We start from the raw sequence: 23,681 nt of genomic DNA on the forward strand, positions 1-23,681 counted from the left end.
AGGGATACAATTATTGACTACAGGGGGACTTAAGTAAAAAAACAGTTTACCTTTAAGTTTTCTTATATTTCACCTTACGCTTATTTTATTGCAAGTACTTTTATTGCAATTTCTTTTTTTAATGGTTAATTAGTTAGTTTTAGATAACTATAATAACCCTGCAACGTGGCTGGTTTTCACACAGGGAAATAATGCTTTGATGTTTTGTACCCTTTTGCAGTTTAGCAGAACATAGTGAATCAGGGTAAGACAAAAACACACTTTGGAAGAAGAATTGATGATGTATTGACTCATTTGAATTTTGTTAATTTTGAACATATTGCACTTATAAGTTTTCTACATTTTATTTCCCTGAATGTTAACTATAACCTTGTTTTCACACAGGGAAACAATGCTTTGATATTTTGTATGTTACCCTTTTGGATTTGAACAAAAAATGTATATTTAAGTTTTATATTTTATATATTTTAAGTTTTATATTTCTTAAAGTTCAAAATATTGTGGGTTAAGCCTATAATAGCAGGTTCCAGAGTGACAAAATGTCCTTTTATTGGACCCAATATGCGTTAAAATGATTAGTATTGTTTTTCCCATTGTTTTTCCCTGAATACTTTTTGGTCCCAAATTTGTAAAAATTTTTACTGGTAGTCACTGTATGAAGAATATTTGGGTCTAATATGTCATAGTTTACTTTATTTAGCTATCCTCACTTACATAAATGAACTATAGTGTCCTGCACACACTAAAAACTATCAAAAAAATAAATAACAAAAGCGATATCTGGTGGTGTCTGAATAATTTTTGGTTTGACTGTATGTGTTTATTTTATAAGACAGTGATTTTTTTTTTTTTTTTTTTTTTGCATTTTATCAGAATTTTTATATTTAAGTTTTATATTATATATTTTAAGTTTTATATTTCTTACAGTTAAAAAAATTGCGGGTTAAGAGCCTATAATAGCAGGTTCCAGAGTGACAAAATGTCCTTTTATTGGACCCAATATGCGTTAAATGATCGGCATCGTTTATTCCCCAGGACAACAACAGTGGAAATGTTCAATACATGTGTTTATTTTATAAAACAGTGAACATTTAATCCACTCAATAACATCATTCATAAAGTCCCGTCCATTTTAATAAACATAAAAAAGGGACAGTTCTCTTTCTACATTGGCTAATCACAACTCACAACAGCTTGATTAGTGCCTGTCAATCACTCCACACATCTGTCCGCCTGGCCAATGGGGTGAGTCGGGGGCGGGGCTCAGTCCGTGTGGGCGGAGTCTGTGTCGATGGCTACGGGAAGCGCAGCTGCATGAACGATCATCCCACCGTTCCTGCGTCCGTGTTTTTCACCCGCGATTCCCGGAACACGGAACACCCCGCGGGGCGGCGAGCGAGCGAACGAGCGAGGGACTGCGGGGCCGCGGAGGTGCGGCGGAGAGCCAAGCCAGGAAAGGACGCCCGGGTCCGGGTTGATGCTGGCGGCCCGTCCGCCCTTTAAACACGGATGCTTCTGCGTTCATAAGCGATCGCCGTTTATCCGTGAACACATCGGACGCGTTAACGTCCACTATTTTCACTCTCAAAGCCGATCGGCAGGCGTCAATCGCATTCACGGACCGTGTGAGCCGAGGCGCGGCAGGAGCATCATCTTCCTGCGGGTCTCCAGCGCCTGACAGGCCCGGAGACATGGGCAACACGCCGGCCGCCAAACGGGGAAACGAGATGGAAAGCGGTGGGTGTCTTTAAACCTCCCGATCATTGTGTTTAGTCATGATCGATCATGGCGATCGGTTTCATCATCAGATGCTCAGATTCCTCGGGAATATACATTATTCGTGCATGTGTGAGGCTTCAGCAAAGAGAGAGAGAGAGAGAGAGAGGATGCTGATGCTGTCATGGCGATTTCAGGCTCAAACAATGTGTTGATGCTTTAATAAGCGCTTCGTTTGGGGGTTTTGTGTGTGTATGTAGTGTATGCAGTGCCATATAACATATCAAGAATGTTTATTCAACAGAAAAGACTCTATATGTGTGTATTTGATGGGTCCAGATGTGTAGAAGGTCTGAAGAAAACCCTTATATTCAGGGGACCACGTATCAGAATTTGATAACAACCGTATTAATTGACATATTTGATGGTTACGGCCCTGCTGGTTGAAATGTTTAACCCTGGGTTAAGTCTTTGATGTTTCACACGGTTCATACTAACCCTGGTTTAGCCTAGTAATTAGGTTGTCAGATTTTAAGATTTCACACTTTACACATGTAGGCTAAAACCCATCAGGGTGTCATCATTAATTTGGATATTTACATTGTTAAATCGAGTTGCAATCTATTTTAATAATGCTCTAAAATCACGCTTGCCCTTCACTTTTGACGTTTTTAATGAGTCTTTCTCTTCTGGAAATCGAATCAAAATTGTTGACTGCATCATCTTGCGTGTTTTTGTCCAATAAAATGCTTTCTGAAAGCTGTGATGTGAACCAGTGGCTACTGGCTAATGATGTTAATGAATAAATATTCGATAAGTCCCTCGATATGTCCCACCCAACCTTCCTGTTTCAGTATGAAATGTCAAAACAGGAACAAAAACCGCTCAACCGGTTCCCTCGATGCTGACGCTTGAGAGTTTCTGTGACTGTACAAAATGAATTAATATTTTCTGAGGCAGGAATTCTTTTATGATTGGTATGTATGTTGCGAAACAACTCAGCGTAACGCATACGCATACCTTTGGTAGTGAAAAATTGGTGCTGCTAACCCCTGTTACAAATACAAGTGTGAAACATTGCTTAACCCAGGGTTAAAAGTGGCCTTTCAACCCAAAAATGAAAATTATCCAATAATTTACTCGGCCCGAGCCATCCTAGGTGTCTTCTTTCAGCCAAACATAATTAGAGTTATATTAAAATATATGTCTCTTCCCAGCTTTATAATGGGAGCGAATGGTACCTGAGATTTTTAAGCCCCCCCTCCCAAAAAGTGCATCCATCTGTCATAAATACGACTCCAGGGGTTAATAAAGGCATTCTGAAGCGAAGCCATGCGTTTGTGTAAGAAAAATATCCATATTTATAACTTTATAAACTGTAACCACTGGCTTCCGTTAACGGCTGTACGCGAGTCTAGTTCCGGCGGAAGAGTGACCTCTGACCTGAAGAGTGACCTCTGACCCGGCACATGACGTACTGATGAGGATAAGGATCGAGGAAAACAAAACACCGGTCTTGAATTAGAAGTCTAAAACAAGAGTATTTGAAGAGAAATGTGGGAGGAGCTAAAGTTTGTTGTTTGAACCACGAAAGGCGTCTATTCTCACCTGAGCTTACGCAGAGAATGTCTAATATGGCGAGAAGTTTCACTCTCACTACACTTCCGGCTTCTGAACTGGTTGCAGTTCCACTCTGATTCCATATGAGGGCGCTCACAGGACGAGTGCAGAATGAATGGAGGTCAATGGAGCTATACCAATAAAAATCCACTTTTCTCAGGATATAATTTTTTGTTTAGTAATTTGAATGTTGTATTCGAAAGGAGATGCAAAGAAATTACACATTGCTGGGTGTTAGATTTTTTAGAGTCACTTATTTGCTTTAAAAAGTCTTTCAAAATGTCAATGACGTCAGAATGCTGACGTCATTAGCAGAATGCTAGCGTGTTATGGGCAACAACAACTCAACCTGTAAGAAATCAAAACGACATAAGTACTCGTTCATTCAACTTTCGACCTAAAACCCATGTTGAACTTGCAAAATCTACAATCAGATCTGAGATTTCTCAACGGCAATCGGGTGAAAGAGACAAATTTAGCCGTCTAGCCCCATTGACTCCCATTCATTTTGCACTCATGGCGAGCGCCCCCAGTGGATCTCTGGTGGTACTACAACCAAAATTCGGTACAATAGGGCTTAATAGGGAGTGGGCAGGCTCTCCGTAGACGGGCTCTGGCTTACGCTACTCCTACATTCTACGTCTTGCGTCAGGTCAGAGGTCACCCTTCGGGTCAGAGGTCACTCTTCCACCGGAACTAGACTCGCGTACAGCCGTTAACGGAAGCCAGTGATTACAGTTTATAAAGTTATAAATATGGATATTTTTCTTCGCTTCAGAAGGCCTTTATTAACCCCTGGAGACGGATGGATGCACTTTTATGGGCTTCAAAATCTAAGGTACCATTCACTGCCATTATAAAGCTGGGAAGAGCCAGGACAATTTTTAATGTAACTCTGTGTTCGTCTGAAAGCAGAATGTCATACACACCTTGGATGGCTTGAGGGTGAGCAAATCATGGGCTAATTTTCAGTTTTGGGTGAACTAACCCTTTAACCTGGGGTTAAAAAGACTAATAGTCCAACTTTATCTGCATACACACAGTATACTTTCATAAAGCGATAGGCATATACTATATAGCAAATCTCACCCGCTGAGTGCTTGTATCGATGCAGAATGTAAACTATATATTATCACTCAGCTTGAATCTGCTAAATGTTACTGTGAGACAAGTTAGTATAGCAGAATAAAACGTCATCAGCATGCGCTGGTGGTGAACAAATAGAGCAAGATGAATCGCACTTGATTGGCAGTTGTGGTTTTTATGTGTGCTGAAAAAAAGAGGATGAAGCGAAAGAGACAAATATGTCGAGACTATCTTTGGTCGCAAGACCGTCTTTGAACCTTTTGAACCACGTTTAGGAGCCACAATCACAGAAATCTCCACGATTGGTCATCTTTCATCTGGGACAGACCAAAATCATACAATGTGTACCAGGTTTAACTCCCATAAGGAAAGCCCTGCTTGAACACACAGTTTAGACGGGTCCTTCCCCGCTGGCCTGCTGTGGGCTTGTTGTGCTATTCATTTGCAATTTGTCTTTTTGCTTGCTTTATATCTTAATTCTGTGCTGAGTTTGTGGGAAAATCTGCGGAATGGATTTTAAAGCTGAAAGGTTAAAATGGAGCTCAGATGCTGAAGGTTCTAAACTTTTTAGAACATTTTGCATTGCTGATTTTGCCATGTTATCACGTTTAAACCTTATCATTACACCATGCCCTAACCAGACGCGATGCCAGCGACAAATAATCTGTCTGTCCACACTGCGAGAAGCGTCAAAATCAATCAAAACCCACAGCCAATCAGAACAGCGTGTGGGCGGGGTCTCGCGGCAAGTGCACGGCACCAGAGAGTAAGGACGGCAATCGCAAGAAAATGTATAAGCTATCAAATTCACAAATATTACGCCATTTAAACATTATTAAAAATACATAGGCTGAGTTACTGAAACAATCTTTGTCAAATAATACACTTGTTTATTCACAGTTTGAACATTCTTGTTTCCATTTCTTTAATTTCAAGATCTGAGGTGAATTATCCATTTTTCCTTTTACAGCTACAAAGCTGGAGCACTAAATGATATTCAAAGTCACATTACACGCTTTTAACATTAAATAAAGCACATAAACAGTACCTGAGATTATCATCGCCACACTTTGTGTTTGTTGATGCCGACGTCGCAGAAAAATAGAAACCGTTTCTAGAATCGTCGCGTGTCGCCGTCGCGGCTGGATAGGACAAAAACTCTGATTAACATGGAAAAGATACCTTTTATCGCGCGTCGCGTCGCGTGTAGTTAGGACACGGTGTTAACCATCTTGTTCAAATTCAATACATCCGTATATTACAAATATACTTGTATAGTATATTTTAGTGAGAACGTGGAGGAAAAAACACCTGAATTTTATTCAAATGTCCAAACTGAGCAAAACTACGCAATCTGGTTTAGTTCCTGATATTTATATGGCCAAAACGTACAATGAAATTCGGATGAAACACATTTTAATATAAATCAATGCAATTTCCAACAACTACTTGCAAAAAATGCATATAAATATTAGTTGTCGCTGAATCTCCCAATAATATTAAATAGTAAGGTAGTTTTTATTGTGGAGGCAAAATAATGCAATACAATGATGATGATGATTTAGATAAACCTTCCTCAAAAGCCTGATGATCATATTTCACAGCAAACCTTGTATCACAACCTTTTAAAATGATACTTTTACTAGCTAAAAAAAGTATAAACTGTCAATCAGACGACAGAAGGCATGTAAGTAGATTGTGTTTTGATAATTTAGTGGCCTAAAAATCAAATATGATGTTGTTTCTTGTAATGTTGAGTGTGTTTTCTGTCTCTTCCCACAGTCAAAGAGTTTCTGGCCTTCGCCAAAGAAGATTTCCTCAGGAAATGGGAGAATCCTGCACAGGTAAGAGGATATAAAGGGAAAACCAGGCTTCAGCTTTCAATACGCAAGCGTTTCCAGTGGGAATAGTTCTCAGAGCTGGTTTATTGTATTATGTTAAACGAGTATGTCACCTGGTCATTTAAACAACAGTTGAACAAACCCAGAAGATCACAGACTCCTTTGAGAAACCACACAAAACACTCTCGAAACTAGTGATGAGAGCTTCGAATCGATTAAAACAGCAATGATTGACTGTTTCTGGTGACGCCTGCCGGTCAGAACTGTGTAAATGCAGGGAAAACTTAAACAAAATACATAAAAACACCTTTTACAAACCAACTGCAAATGTTTTATTGAAAGTTAATCTATTAAAATGCACTTAACAAATCATCTAATACCATTTAAATATGAAGTGTCTGTATAATAATGATATTTTATCCATTTGTAGAGCCTGTTTGGTTTGTTTTATAGAGAGCTTGGTCAATCAGAAACTTTCAACTACAACTCTTCCTTTGTATTATACAAATATGTCATTAAAATGTCTAAAAATGTGTAAAACTGATCTGAGATCAGGTAAAACCCTGTAGATTCTGGTTCATTGTTTAATAGAGATTGTCGCCTCGTAGCGCTGAACCATTGAAACTTCAAAACATTTCGAAACAGTTATAAAGCCCTGTTTACTGAAATCATGTGACTTTGAGAGTTTGATACGTGCTCCAAATCGATAATCCCAAACAAATGTTTCACAAAGGTTTCGAAGCTTCACAAAGTACTTTTTTCGAAAGCACCCATCACTACTAGAAACCAGTATTGTTAATAAACAGCCAATGATCAGTGCCAATTATATCCTGTCAATCAAAAGGGGACGGTGAAACATGTTAGTTTTAGTGACTGTGTGTGAAGAAAATGTCTCTTGTGTGAAATAACTTTGAATAATTCGGCAGTCTGCTGTGAGTGATTCTTTATTAAAACTCACAATGTTACGTTATGCTTAAATTTTAGATATCGTACAGCAAAAGAAGGCCCGCATAAACACAAGTGGATCAAATACGTAGAAGCACACACACAAACAGCCCGGAAACGGCTTCTCTAACAAGAACAAATGTAGGGCGGGGCTTGTGGAATTGATTAGATGGTTGTGGTTTGCTATTGGTGGATCTGATGTGATTGACAGGTTATTGCCCCGCCCTCGTCATCAGAGAAGAGAAGGAGGGGAAGTTACTCTGATTCAAGATTACACATTAATTAAAAGAAAATTGTGTGCACAGATAGATAATTTATAATAAATACTGCAAAATTCCATAAAAATATGAATGGTCAATTTTGATTGTCAGAATTCAGTTAATGTGAGTTAAGCGTGTCAATGTGTTTTCTGTTTATAACTGAGACCAGTTATTCTGAAACATATGGAAGCTTGTTTCCGTCACAGAATAAAACATTTTAAAAGGTAATTGTGACTTTTTATCTCACACTTGCGAGTTTATAACTCACAATTCTGACTTTATAACACACAATTGTGAGTTTATATCCCACAATTCTGACATTTTTTTCAGCAATTGCGAGTTAAGTCCAATTCTGAGGACAAAAAGACTGACTTTTTTCCTCAGAATTGCGAGTTTATATAAATTTATAACAATTCTGACTTTCTATCTCCAAATTGTGTGTTATAAAGTCAGAATTGTGAGATATAAACATGTAATTCTGAGAAAAGATGTCAGAACTGCAAGATATAAACACACAATTGTGAGATAAAAAGTTGCAATTATCTTTTAAAATATTTTATTCTTTATAACAGAACTGCGACTTTATATCACGCAATTTCGACTTTTTGTCGAAACTCACAATTATGACCTTTTTTCTCGCAACTGCGACTTTATATCACTTTATATAGATGTAAACTCGCAATTGTGAGAAAACAGTCTGAATTGCGAGATAAAAAAGTCACAATTACCTTTTTAATTTGAAACAAGGTCTAAAAACTGTCTGTATGAGCAGATTTTGTTCTGATTAATCAGCTCAGTAATTTAGTATCGGTGAATAACTGCACATAAACATGCTAAAAACAGCGTGGCCTGTCCCGCAGAACACGGCGTGCCTGGAGGACTTCGAGCGCTTGAAGACTCTGGGCACTGGCTCGTTCGGGCGCGTGATGCTGGTCAGACACCGAGAGACCGGCCAGCACTACGCCATGAAGATCCTCAACAAACAGAAGGTGAGCGGGGCTGACACTCAAACTGCTGTTACTGCACGGTTTTCACAGTAGCCGGGTCACTGTTCTAGTCACACTGCACGACTATCTTGTGTAACATTCAGTTTCTGCTGTGTTCACACTGTAAGATGGATCGGCGACAGGAGGTTTCACTCTGCATGCCTTTACATGACTACGACTGGGGCTGCGTTCCAGTTCACTTTTAGACACGTCCCTAAGCACTTCCCCTCGGGGGAATCCCTGCCGCCATTTTAAAGTGTGAGGGAAGTTTATATGGACAGACCCTCGTTCCCTCGATTTTGACCGAGTGAGCGAGTCTACTTCATATGTACACTTCACTCCATATACGATTGTGACGTCAACGCATATTGCGTTTAATTTACTCCACCACAAACAACTCTATGATATATATATATATATTTTTTTTTTAAATTAAGCAACTCAAACACACCTATATAAATGTAGAGTGCTGCATTAAACAATTTCGTAAGGGAAAAAATAAATAATAAATCAACCCCATAGTGGATTCCAAGTGATCAAGGGCTTCCAGTTCAGCCTATTGCAAAGGTTCGCCAGTAGTGGGCACTCATGCAACGTAAGCAATGACGTACATCCGAGTGAACGAGACGGAGGGAAGTTAGCGAGTGAAGGGCATTACAATTTTGATGATCCAAATTGTCTGTGCGCTGATTTGCAGCGAAAAGGAGAAAAAGAAAAACAGATTATGCTGGAGGAAATGGTTGGAGAGACGAGGGGAGCAAGGACTGTGTGTTCTGCAAAGAGAGTTTGGAGAACATAAATAGTTTTGCAATGTTCTGCTGGTCAAGCAAATGTTTGTGCTCTGTTTCTGTTTGATATAATTGTAAATATATCTATTAAAATGCTGATATTCTGGTCAGTAACTCCTCCCCGAACATCCCTCTGCCCTGTATCTCGCTCTCTCATTGGCTGTCGGGCATCGGCGATGTAGTTTTCAGTCAGAACACTTTCACACAGCAGGATTTTGAGTCTCCGACAGGTCCAGATGTTTAGCATGGCAAATACCTCAGGTGTGTCTGCGATTCTCTCAGATCTCGTCTTTGATCATGTCACTCGCATGAACGAGCACTGATTTGCCTGTGATTTCGGGCATTTGTCGGCGAGTGAAAATCGGGCCTAAAATGGTTCAGTGTGAAGTCGGCATTAGACATGATGGATGCGTTCAGTAACACTGCTTGTCTTCAGGTGGTGAAGCTGAAGCAGATCGAACACACACTCAACGAGAAGAGGATCCTGCAGGCCGTCAGCTTCCCCTTCCTAGTGCGCCTGGAGTACTCCTTCAAGGTGAGGATCGTTCAGGACAACAATAACTGGATGATGGCGCATGTAATGGACGTGTGTGTGTGTGTTTGTTGCAGGACAACACCAATCTCTACATGGTGATGCAGTACGTTCAGGGAGGGGAGATGTTTTCACACCTGCGCAGAATCGGCAGATTCAGGTGAATATCTGTACATTCTTGATGTGTACACGTATATGTACACGTACATTTAGACACTCTGTGTATTTCTATGGCATCGCTGTCGAAGAGTAATTAGCTGGTGAAGTGGATTTACTTATTGTAGAGTTAGCGAAAGATATCATGAGTGTTGTAATGTTTGAAGCGGATGCGTAACCAATAATAGATTTTAAAACGAGCCGTTCGTTCATAAATCTGTAAGATCTCACCTTCATGCTGTGGAAATACAAACCGGGAGACGCTGAAAAGGGGCGGGGCTACAGAAGGACTATGCCTTAAAGGGACAGTTCACCCAAAAATGAAAATTCTGTCATCATTTACTCACCCTCATGTTGTTTCAGACCTGTTTGAGTTTCTGTCTTCTGCTGAACACAAAAGAAGATGTTTTGAAGAACACAGGTAATCGAACAGTTTACGGTAGCCATTGACTTCCATAGTAGGAATAAAAAATACTATGGAAGTCTATGGGTGCCGTCAATGGGCTACGCATGTTCTTCAAAATATCGTCTTTTGTGTTTTATATTTTGGATGAACTATCCCTTTAAAGCCCCCCTGTAGTCAATAATTGTGTCCCTTAAAGCTCATCTTTGATCACCAAAATTGCATATTTAAATCTTTTTTCCTTGGAAAAAAAATGTCTTCATGCCTTAAAATATCTTGAATGTTACTCTACACCCTTGACTCATTTAGTATACACGGTTCTATGAATATGCAAATGAGCCCCGCCTCAGCTCAGAGATCCACTCGTTGACGATCACACGTTGATCTGATTGGTTACAAGGTAGTTTGTGACGTCAGAAACACCTGCGATTTCAAAGCGTGTTTTTGAGACTGTCTTTGGTTCACTGCAGTTTTAAGGAGAAAATACTCAGCAATGGTGTCGACTTATGAATTTACACATGGTTAGTCTTAAAGCCTATTAAAAACGCCACACAGACATATAAATAACATTAAAAGCGTATTCTTTAAATATAAAAAAAGTATTTGCTTATGATTTATGTGTACTATTATCATCACTTTAAATATCTCCTCTAATTCAAAGGGTTTAAAAACAACAACATTTTTAATTAATAATACATTTATTATCTAGTATATCCCCCTACTTGTTTTTTTTATGTTCTCAAATTTGTATTTTTGTTGAAATGTAAGTTTTGCAAATAAATAAAAATACACGCGCACACACACACACACACACACACACACACACACACACACATCCACTAATTCTCCATTCTGACTACAAGTCACAAGTGGACACAAGTGGAAATACAGGAATGATGTTGTGATTACAACACATGAATTAAACGCCAGCTCTGCTCACTTTTTGCAGTGTAATGAAGGAGTTCACATCTATGACTTGGTGTTTTTCTGTCACTGTCTGGTTCAACTCATTCTTAAAAATCACAATTGTCAGGCTTTAAGCAGAAGCCTTCAAATCAAACTGTTTTAAGGTTGATGAGAAATGTGTGTGAACCTTTGACTCGTGGTTTACATGTGCAATTACAAAAGACCAAATGCTTAGAAGGAAAACGGGTCGTTTTTATATTTCTTTTGACTCAGATTGAATTGCATGTGTATAAATGACAAAAAAAAGAAAAATAAAAAAATAAATTTGAGATTACATTTTGCATCCGTTTTTGGCCTCTTTAAAATGTGATTCCAAGTGCTAAATTTGATCCTCTGACCTACATCTAAAAAAATCTCCTTTATGGGTATTTATGGTTCCGTGAAGAAACTTCCATTGAACAAAAGGTTCTTTACAGTGAAAAAACGATTCTTTAGATTTTTAGAATGTTCTTCACATTAAGAAGAAATGGTTCTTTTAAAGAACTCTTCACTGAAAGGTTCTATGAGGAACTGAAAATGGTTCTTCTATGACATTTTATATATATATATAAAAAAAAAACATTTTTTTAAGAGAGTCAATTACAGTACATGTTTTTTTTAATCCACATAAAAGTTGACATGAAACTGATCCGACATTTGATCAACACTAGGCACATAACAGTCTGCATATTTGTGCTTGATTTCTTTGGCTTCGGCTCGTGTTCGTCTAGCTAAATATAGAGGATAAAACAACTTTGGGTTTAAAGAACCAAACCATGACTTCCAGTGAAATCCGAGGATATTCGTGCTAATGTGAGACTGTGACATGCGTAATATTTATTCGTTTTTTTTTGCAGTGACATTGTGTCCTAATGCAGTAAATCACTGATGCATCGAGGTTCAGTCCATCTGTTTTATTCTTGCTGATGCCTTTATGTAACGGTGTGTTTTCTCCTTGTCTTTTGCTCTCTCTCTCTGTCTCTCTCTTTCTGCAGTGAACCCCATGCACGCTTTTATGCTTCACAAATAGTTTTGACCTTTGAATATCTGCACGCCCTTGACCTGATCTACAGAGACCTTAAACCAGAGAACCTCCTCATCGATCAGCAGGGATACATCCAGGTAATACACACGTCTACGCCACTGTAAAAGAGTTCACATTCAACACACACTAATATGTATTAGGAAATGAACAGTCTGGAACAGAACTAAGACTCCTTTCATTTGCCAATATGACTGACCTAAGACATTAGAACATTGTTGCTCAATTTTTCTGCTCATCTGAATATTTTTTTGAGGTTGTTCATGTGATGTTTGAACTTCTGAATCATTACTGTTGTCTAAAGCAAGCAAACACCAGCATTTATGATCATCTTTACATTAATATGCATCAATAAGTATTTAAACAAATATTTTTGCACAGCCTTCTCTGTAAAGTTTAACCCTTATATGCATAAATGTTCCGCCAATCATTATTACATGTTCGGGTCTTTAGCGACCCGGATCTATATCTACAGTCAAACCAAAAGTTCTTCTCATATTTTATTACCATTTTCTAAACTATAGCGAATAAACTGATAATGTGAGAAATGTTGACGGTGTCTGAATAAATGTTGGTTTGACTGTATGTATACACTCTTGATATTTTAATAACAATTACAGAAGAATAAAATAAAGCATATTTCGTGATGTTTTGGAACTTTGAAGGGTTAAATTTGAGCAGATGTTTTATATCATCATCTTCATCACTGTCCTCATCAGAGCTCATTTCCCAGTACATCAGCATCTGGCTCATATTCGCCATCGCAAACACGTTCTCAATGTCTTCAAATCAATATTTTGATCACTCATGCCATAATGGTGTATCAAATATTGTCACTTTGAGGAATAAAGGTAAATTGCACTTACTGAGTCATCAGAGACTCAATTGTTGCGCAGAAAAAAAAAATACTTACACTATTACATACCTTGGGTTGCTAGCGAGCCTATACACTTGGAAAAAAAATAATATTAGAAAACAGACATTCTATAAAAAAAAATAAAAAATCTTGTTACATTGTTTCTAATGAGTTGATTGAGAAATACTAAGAAAAAAAAAGTTTTTTTTTTTCAATTTTTTTTTTTTTTTATCCATTTGAAAATCTTGTTAAAATATGCTATTATAAACTCGTAGGGGCAACAAATGACCTTCCGACTCTCTCCCGTGTCACTCTAAGTAGATATAAGATGTCATTGGACAGTAAAACGACCGTAGGCTATACCGTAGGTCATTAAAGTGGTCATGTTTGCACTTAGGTTTTATTACGCATTTAGGAGAGCATTGCAAGAAGCTGATTACATTAACCTTACTTTCGAAAAAAAATAAGTACAATCATGATTTTCCATGAAAAAATTACCGTTCATAATCAGTAAAAAAAAAAAAAAATCTTCTAACAAGAATAAACACATATGAACAATTAAATTATTATTGTTTTATTAATTATTTTGAGCTATCTTGAAACTCTCCAAGCAGCGTTTCATAACATTAATACATTACCAATGTGATTACAGAATATATTTAAATTATCCATCAAATTGTCATTTTTCTCCGTACAGTCTTGCGAGTTAACAATAATGCCTGGCCAGTAAATTACTTGGTGAACAAAGAAAACATTTTGGCATTAGGCATTGGCATTAGTTAATCTATGTGATATTCATATTTAATATGATGTAATATTTAGTTAGAATCTGAAATTAATAGGAAACACTTTGGACTCCCAATCTTAAATTTCTTAATTAGCATGACTAACCTAATAAGTAATATTTATTGTTACTTTATAAAGCAAATGTTAACATTTGTGACCTACTTTACATCAGTGTGTATTTTAAAGTAAGTATTTTTCACTCCTTTCTCTGTAATACTTAATATATTGCCCTTTGGAAAATATTTTATGATCCATGTCAAGGGTAAATCAAGCACAGATTATGACAAATGCTGTGTTAGATGAACAGAAACATGTCAAAATCAATGTGATTGTGGTGAAACCCAAAAAGTGTGAGAAAAAGGAGTCAGGTTTGGGTGTAAATAAAGTGTGTGTGAGTGTGTGAGCAGTATATGAGCAGTATGTGAGCTGTGTGGATGAGAGAGAGAGAGAGAGAGAGTGTGTGTGTGTGTGTGTGTGTGTGTGTGTGTGTGTGTGTGTGTGTGTGTGTGTGTGAGAGAGCAGTCTGGATGTGCTCTCAATCACACACAGCTCATGATCTCACCATTACTGCCCCCTTGTGGCCAATATAAGAGTGACATCAAATAAAAGTTTCATAAATCACAGCCTCGTGTGTGTGACTGTGTTCAGGTGACAGACTTTGGCTTCGCGAAGCGGGTGAAGGGCCGCACGTGGACGCTGTGTGGGACCCCGGAGTATCTGGCCCCGGAGATCATCCTCAGCAAGGTGAGCATCTTGAGCATCAAATCATCATATCAGAATGATTTCTGAAGGATCATGTGACACTGAAGACTGGAGTAATGATGATGAAAATTCAGCTTTGATCACAGGAATAAATTACATTTTAACATGTAGAAAACAGTTCAATTGTAATAATATTTCACAATATTATTGTTTTTATTGTATTTTTGATGAAATAAATGCAGCCTTAATGAGCAGAAGTGATTTTTATTTTTATTTTTATCTTAATTATTCCAAACTTTTGACCGGTAGTGTCTATGAATTGTTTGCTAATCATTTGATCTGTTTCAGTTTGACTAACTTGCATCTCATCTCATCCCTTCTCTACTAGTTTAAATCATCTTCCCATGAATGTACGCAGTTGTCGCTCCACTTTACAGTGTTTCCTCTCCTCTTGAACTGCTCCTGATGTATGTGTCTGGCAGGGTTACAATAAGGCGGTGGACTGGTGGGCTCTGGGTGTGTTGATGTACGAGATGGCTGCTGGTTATCCTCCATTTTTCGCCGATCAACCCATTCAGATCTACGAAAAGATTGTCTCAGGAAAGGTAATTTTGCCGAGGCTTAACAAAACAACAGCCTATCGATTTCTAAACGAATCCAACAATATCTGAGATTCTTGTCTTCAACCTGACCCACTTTCCTTGTGATTGTTTGCTTGTTTCTCTCCACAGGTACGATTCCCGTCGCACTTCAGTTCGGACCTGAAGGACCTGTTGAGAAACCTGCTACAGGTGGACCTCACCAAACGCTTCGGAAACCTTAAAAACGGAGTGAATGACATTAAAGGACACAAGTGGTTCTCCACTACTGACTGGATAGCCATTTACCAGCGGAGGGTGAGAAACACACACAATCCCTTCATCGCTGACCGTGATCTGACGTATTATTCGGGGGTTTTGCCCTGTAAAGCTGCGTTCACACTGCTGTAACGTTTATGAAAGACATTCACGGATGTTATTCCAAGTTGAAGAGCAGACAATAGCCGCGTTTCCGTTACAGATTTGCACAAAACTTTTGCGATATTTTCTAAATGTCGATAAAAAACTATTGCGAAATGATAGCGTTTCCATTATTTGATGTTATGCGACTAAAACGCCTTTTTTTTTTACTCTCGCAATAAGCCATTCCAATAATTATGGCAACGGATGTTGGTAGGTTTACATATATCCCAGCCACCGCACTAGCCATTATTATTAATGGAAGGAGACGTAGGTGTGTTATCCAAGCATTAATGGTGTTGGAAAGTTTTCTTTCATCGACGCAAAACCAGGAGACGTTGGGATCACGTTCAAACAAAGTTATTCTTTATTGAGGACTTCGCGTTGACGTGGCTGCAGGAATCCAACATATGCTTAATTTTTGCAAATTTCTATGTCACTGTCCATCTTTATTATGTGGGTTTAGGGGATGCATAGATCTAGGCTATGTACGGAACGTTTTTTTTTTAAAGCGGAAAATTTATTATTTTCAAATTTATAGTGTGTAAATAAACAAATATATATTTTATAATGACATAATTATACATATACATGTACATTTATATGTTTTAAATACAATTATGATTACTGTAGGCTAATATATGTAGCAGGGCATTCAGTTACTTTTGAAAGGACAAAAATAAGGTGTCAGTGTATTTCATTAGACTTTAACTTTGCCAGCTATAAAAAAAAAAAAACTAGCATTTCCTGATGTTTTACCACTGATTTTTAGTGACAGTCGATATGCATGGGCCACTGGCGATGACAATTCCCCCCCTCCCCTTTCCTCTTCCCTGCCGTGCCATACCACACCCACTCCCCTCCCTTCTTCTCACAGCCACCACGCCCATTTAAGTTGCATTTTTCAAAAAGATTGTGAGCTAGACTTGAGCTGAAAGAGTGGGGTTTCATGACCCTTTAAGATCAGGTAAATGTCTCTCTCTGCGTGTGTGTTTTGGCAGGTGGAGGCCCCATTTGTGCCTAAATGCAGAGGTCCCGGGGACACCAGCAACTTCGACGACTACGAGGAAGAGGAGATCCGTGTGTCGTTCACGGAGAAGTGCGCAAAAGAATTTGCCGAATTCTAGAGGAAGAAACTATAGAAATCAGAGCGAGGGATATAGGTGGAGAGAAAGAGAGAGAGAAGGAGAAAAAGTGCATGAATCTTAAAAACCGATCCTTCCTCCTGTAAAACAGCAGAGAAACCAGCGGAAGAGTCCAGAGAAGACCTCCAGGGATAAACAGTGAGGCCTTTATCATCTCCTCTATTTTAATCATGTTTGCAATTTTCTCTCTTTTTTTTTTTTTTTTAATCTCTGTTCATGTGATATTAATCATGATGGATTTGATAGGGTGTAATTGTTGGCCTGTGGACTGGGATTGTTGTTGCCGCACAAAAACAGACTGGATTAGTTAAGTCTCTAATCTTGAACAGTTACCACTAAGGTGCAAGTTCTCCACTAGGTCACCATAACAACCATACAGAAAAATAGAAAAAAAAAAAAAGAACGATAAAAATATGTATTCCTGTGTAATAACCGAAATATTTTTGGTCCTGTATACTGTCATGTGTTTCTTTATTCTTAAAATGCACTGAAAGGGACGACGAAGTGAAAATGGCATAGAAAAGAAGCCATGATTTCATAATATGAGCACCTCTTTTCTTTTTCTTCTTTCAGCTGTAGGTCCACTGCGCTCTGTAAAATATTCACTGATGAACTTTGAACTTTCACCTATGAAATGTGCCATGAAATCCTACAAGTGTCAATATTTTGGCTCATCAGTTGTTTCATTGATTCTAGCTGACAGATAGCAGTTGACAGCGGACCGCGTCAAGCCTTCGTGCAGAGGAGGGGATGAATGTTTTTGTTTCGTTTGTTTAGTATTGTTAATACTATAATTGTTACGGTTCTCATTGGGTTATACATTTCTAGTACCTGACGAAATCGCACACACACTGTGCGTGATTGACACGGCAAAGTCTTGCGGTCGAGCAATGAGCTGCCGCATTGATCTCTCCGTTTTCGCCATTTCTTCCCCCTTCATTCTTCCATTTCTGCATTTTTAAATAGGCAAAGTCTTCTCTCTGAATGGGTGCAGAGCATCTGGCTCCTTTTTGGGTGAGAATTTCTTACACGCAACTCTCTAGGCTACAAATATCTCCTCTAAGCTGGAGGTGAACTCAGTGGATACCAGTGCTTACTCCTGAGGACATGGTTCAAGTTAATTGTGATATTTTGCACCACAAGAATCATTCCAATAAAGTATTACTATAAATACCAAACAGGTTTCACGTCCTTTTATGTGTAAGCACCTAATATTTTAGTAAGTTTCACCGTGTCTGCAGCTTCTGTCCTATTTGGCATGCTGTCATTCTGAAGTAGAAGTTTTGTCATGAAACTCTAGATGGCGCAGGCCTCAACTCAATCTGCTTGTAATCGCATCATTCTCTATAGGGCGCGGCTGATCGGTTTCTGCTGTATCAGTAGCCAATGAGCTCGCTGCTCAACCTTCAAATACTGATCAGCATTTGCTGTAACAGTTGCAGGACGCTTTCAGAAACCCTCCACCTTCCCCAGCTCCACCTGTATAGATCTGCTACGGGTAATACATGTAATGCTATATTGTACAGCAGCAGCATGTCTTGTTCATAGCGGCGTGTTGTGTATGTATTTGCAATAGCAAGTCCCGTACTTGATCTGCATCAGCAATAACCAACAACCAATAACCAACAACAACAGGAATAATCAACAACCAATAACCAACAGCAACATTAACCAAGATCAGCATCAATAATCAACATCAGCAGCAATAATCAACATCAGCATCAATATCCAACATCAGCAGCAATAATCTACAAAAACAGCAATAATCTACAACAACCAGTAACCAAAAGCAGCAGCAATAATCAACATCAACAGCAATATCCAACATCAGCATCAATATCCAACATCAACAGCAATAATCTACAACAAAAGCAATATCCAACATCAGCAGCAATAATCTACAAAAACAGCAATAATCTACAACAACAGCAATAACCAACATCAGCAGCAATAATCTACAAAAACAGCAATAATCTACAACAGCAATAACCAACATCAGCAGAAATAATAACCAACATCAGCAGCAATAATCAACATCAGCATCAATATCAATATCCAACATCAGCAGCAATAATCTACAAAAACAGCAATCTACAACAACAGCAATAACCAACATCAGCAGTAATAACCAACATCAGCATCAATATCCAACATCAACAGCAATAATCTACAAAAACAGCAATAATCTACAACAGAAATAATCAACATCAGCATCAATAATCAACATCAGCATCAATAACCAACATCAGCATCAATATCCAACATCGGCAGCAATAATCTACAAAAACAGCAATAATCTACAACAACAGCAATAATCAACATCAGCATCAATAATCAACATCAGCATCAATAACCAACATCAGCATCAATAACCAACATCAGCAGCAATAACCAACATCAGCAGCAATATCCAACATCAGCAGCAATAACCAACATCAGCATCAATAACCAACATCAGCATCAATAACCAACATCAGCATCAATATCCAACATCAGCAGCAATAATCTACAAAAACAGCAATAATCTACAACAACAGCAATAATCAACATCAGCATCAATAACCAACATCAGCATCAATAACCAACATCAGCAGCAATAACCAACATCAGCAGCAATAATTACAAAAACAGCAATAACCAACATCAGCAGCAATAACCAAGATCAGCATCAATATCCAACATCAGCAGAAATAATCTACAACAACAGCAATATCCAACATCAGCAGAAATAACCAACATCAGCAGAAATAACCAACATCAGCATCAATAACCAACATCAGCAGCAATATCCAACATCAGCAGCAATAATCTACAACAACAGCAATAACCAACATCAGCAGTAATAACCAACATCAGCATCAATATCCAACATCAGCAGCAATAATCTACAAAAACAGCAATAATCTACAACAACAGCAATAATCAACATCAGCATCAATAATCAACATCAGCATCAATAACCAACATCAGCATCAATAACCAACATCAGCATCAACCAACATCAGCATCAATATCCAACATCAGCAGCAATATCCAACATCAGCAGCAATATCCAACATCAGCAGCAATAATCTACAAAAACAGCAATAACCAACATCAGCAGCAATAACCAAGATCAGCATCAATATCCAACATCAGCAGCAATAATCTACAACAACAGCAATATCCAACATCAGCAGCAATATCCAACATCAGCAGCAATAATCTACAAACACAGCAATAACCAACATCAGCAGCAATAACCAAGATCAGCATCAATATCCAACATCAGCAGCAATATCCAACATCAGCATCAATATCCAACATCAGCAGCAATAATCTACAACAGCAATAACCAACATCAGCATCAATATCCAACATCAGCAGCAATATCCAACATCAGCATCAATATCCAACATCAGCAGCAATAATCTACAAAAACAGCAATAACCAACATCAGCAGCAATAACCAAGATCAGCATCAATAACCAAAATCAGCATCAATAACCATCATCAGCATCAATATCCAACATCAGCAGCAATAATCTACAAAAACAGCAATAATCTACAACAACAGCAATAATCAACATCAGCATCAATAACCAACATCAGCATCAATAACCAACATCAGCATCAATATCCAACATCAGTAGCAATATCCAACATCAGCATCGATATCCAGCATCAATATCCAACATCAGCAGCAATAATCTACAAAAACAGCAATAACCAACATCAGCAGCAATAACCAAGATCAGCATCAATATCCAACATCAGCAGCAATAATCTACAACAACAGCAATAACTAACAACAACATCAGCAGCAATATCCAACATCAGCAGCAATAACAGAAGCAAGACCAAGACCAAATATATCAATATTGTAATATCCATTACAATACCAAACTCTGCCAGAGTTGTCACGATAACCAAGATCAGCAGCAATATCCAACATCAGCAGCAATAATCTACAAAAACAGCAATATCCAACATCAGCAGCAATAATCTACAAAAACAGCAATAACCAACATCAGCAGCAATATCCAACATCAGCAGCAATAATCTACAAAAACAGCAATAACTAACAACAACATCAGCAGCAATATCCAACATCAGCAGCAATAATCTACAAAAACAGCAATAACTAACAACAACATCAGCAGCAATATCCAACATCAGCAGCAATAACAGAAGCAGTGTAGATCTATTCCGCCAAGACCAAATATATCAATATTGTAATATCCATTACAATACCAAACTCTGCCAGAGTTGTCACGACAGAACTGTGTGTAGTGGGATATTGCACCATTTTTCATTAAAACAGAGATGAGTTGGTGGACTTTCACACCCACTGCTCCAGAACCTCCAAAACAGGGTAAGTATATTATAGGTCTGGTCAGGCATCATGTTCACGATGAAACACTTCTGAATTTGTTTAGCAGTTTGTATAGCATGTTTGCATTATAAAGTGCAGCTGATCATGTACGACAGCTTTGTATTGTTTAAGCAGTACACAACTGCACAGATAACTCATGAAAGATTGAGAAGATCATGAGATGTCTGCCCATACTATTATAGATCTGTCGGTTAAAGATGTTGGAGGGCAACACTAGGCTTACTCCAAATGTATCCTTATGCATTTTAAAATGTGCAATATAATTCATTTAATCATGTTACTTTGTGCTAGGTTTAGCTAATCAGATCAAGTCCTTCATGCTGCTTTCACTAATTAGTGCAATGCAAAATTTAGACCAGTTTTTTATTTAACTCATTCTGCAATTAACTAATTTAAGACTTTCATTAAACTTTTAAACTTTTTTTTATTAATTTTGGCTTGTAGATGTTGTTTACCCCCATAATATTTTTGTTGCAATTATCTGTTAACATCTGGCAGTGACGTGAGAGCCATCTGTCATCTAACCATTAAATACTGATGCTTTTTAATTGAATTGAATTTTAATTGAATGTTTGTAATTGTAGTTATACAACTGAATTTAGTCTCTCATTCAAAAAGTGCACACACACACACACCAAAAATATAAACTTATGTAAACAAATGGTACAGAATGTTAAAAAAAAAAGTTTATTTACATAAATATAGTGATCACATATGTGACCCTGGACAACAAAACCAGTCACAAGTAGCACGGGTATATTTGTGAGATTAGCCAATAGGCTACATTGTATGGGTCAAAATGATAGATTTTTCTTTTATGCCAAAAATCATTAGGATATTAAGTAAAAGATCATGTTCCATGAAGATATTTAGTAAATTTCCTACCTATAGATATATAAAATATGTTTGTGAGAGGATGCAGCAAAATCGTGAACATAAATGGACAACTTTAAAGGCAGTTTTCTCAATATTTAGATTTTTTTATTTTTTGCACCCTCAGATTCCAGATTTTCAAATAGTTGTATCTCGGCTAAATATTCTGTCGGCCTAATATGTCCTATCCTAACAAACCATACGTCAATGGAAAGAATATGTATTCAGATTTCAGATTATGTATAAATCTCAATTTAAAAAAAAAAAAAAAATGACACTTGTGACTGGATTTGTGGTCCAGGGTCACAAATGGGGAAATATGTTGGATTAGGTGTAATGGACTGCAGCGCGAGCGTTGACGAGGTGCGCAAAACGCGTAACTCTGCAATACCACCTTAAATAAGCGCAGAGCGTATAGCGGATGGCTCTCTTCGCAAGTAGTCCACCTTAAGCGCGCATAACGCAGGCGTAGAGCGAGGCTTCCGCTTCATTCCCAGCCGGGCTCGCAGCGGATCACTTCGGGGACAAGAGAGAGACGCTCGGCCAACGCCAACAGAACCAGAGCCGCAACATGTCGGAGCCAAAATACCGAGAATGGATCCTGGAGACCATCGACTCCCTGCGCTCGAGAAAAGCCCGACCGGACCTGGAAAGAATCTGCCGAATGGTCCGAAGAAGACACGGGTCAGACCCGGACAAAACCAGGGCTGAACTAGAAAAACTGATCCAGGAGCAAACTGTGCTGAAAGTTAGCTACAAGGGCTCCATTTCCTACAGGAACGCTGCGAAAGTGCAAAGAAAATGCAGAAAGAGAAGCGAGCAAACCGAGTCCGCGCGCGAGCAAACCAAACACGCCAGTTTCAATAACAACGGCGACAGCGCGCTCAGTCTCACGGACCAAGAAGAAGAGTGCGAGGAAGAGGAGGAGGAGAAGAAGGAGGAAAGTGCAGTGAGCCAGTGTTCTTCTGAACCCCTGCCTCCTCAAACCTCGCCCTCCAATCTCGAAAAGGAAGAAAAGATTGTAACACAACCGAGCGGAAACTGTTTTGTTAGTTGCGGCGCGACGGTGTGTTCCGCGGGGAGCGTGAAAGCAAGTGCGTCGAAGGACAAGAGATTAGTCACCGAGGCGGGGGGCAAAAGCGATGCTTCAAGAGGCGAGACGCGCGGCGCGGTCCATGAAGGCACCGATGATAATAATGATGAAGAGGAGGAGCGGAAAACTTGCTCGAGTTCAGCCGTCAGCAGTCCGGCTATGACAAACAAGCCCCCCGCCTCCCCAAAACCCAAACTCAAGGGCTCTTGGGTGCGTGCCTCGGAGTCTCCGGATGAAAACAGTGCTGATTTAGGCGATAGACTGGTTGCCGCGGTCCGAAGTCTGTCCCGGGGCTCCGCCGCAACACGGGGCCACGCGCCACCGGGGCTAAAGGAGATCCTGGGCTTCCTCAGCACACAGAGCGGGATGCCCGGGGAAAAGCTGACCCGCAACCGCGTTAAAGTAGTGCTGGAGCGCGAGATCGAGAGGGGTCGCCTGCGCAGGACGCGTCTCGGCCACATCGCTCTCCACGCGAGGGCCAACAAGCCGCCGTCCGCGCGACTCCTGAAGAGCGCGCTGCAGGACAGACATCT

The 23,681-nt window shown here is 38.9% G+C and overlaps 2 protein-coding genes across 2 annotated transcripts in view; both read left to right on the plus strand.

Moving 5' to 3' along the window:
- The first annotated feature begins 1,268 nt into the window (after positions 1-1,268).
- On the plus strand, positions 1,269-17,985 carry prkacab (protein kinase, cAMP-dependent, catalytic, alpha-b). The gene is made up of 10 exons (XM_084091821.1): positions 1,269-1,737; positions 6,205-6,266; positions 8,329-8,457; positions 9,679-9,777; positions 9,852-9,934; positions 12,274-12,400; positions 14,611-14,706; positions 15,147-15,269; positions 15,396-15,560; positions 16,664-17,985. The coding sequence occupies exons 1-10, from the start codon at positions 1,692-1,694 to the stop codon at positions 16,787-16,789; spliced, it is 1,056 nt and encodes a 351-aa protein (XP_083947947.1). The 5' UTR covers positions 1,269-1,691; the 3' UTR covers positions 16,790-17,985.
- A 4,193-nt stretch (positions 17,986-22,178) lies between these two features.
- samd1b (sterile alpha motif domain containing 1b) overlaps positions 22,179-23,681 on the plus strand; it is a 16,023-nt gene continuing 14,520 nt past the window's right edge. Inside the window, exon 1 of the mRNA XM_084105783.1 lies at positions 22,179-23,681. This exon is cut by the window's right edge and continues 10 nt beyond it. Within this exon, the coding sequence (XP_083961909.1) occupies positions 22,627-23,681 (1,055 nt within the window). The 5' untranslated portion in view covers positions 22,179-22,626.

This window comes from Abramis brama, assembly GCF_963993115.1.
Source record: "Abramis brama genome assembly, chromosome: 2".
Classification (NCBI taxonomy): Eukaryota; Metazoa; Chordata; class Actinopteri; order Cypriniformes; family Leuciscidae; genus Abramis; species Abramis brama.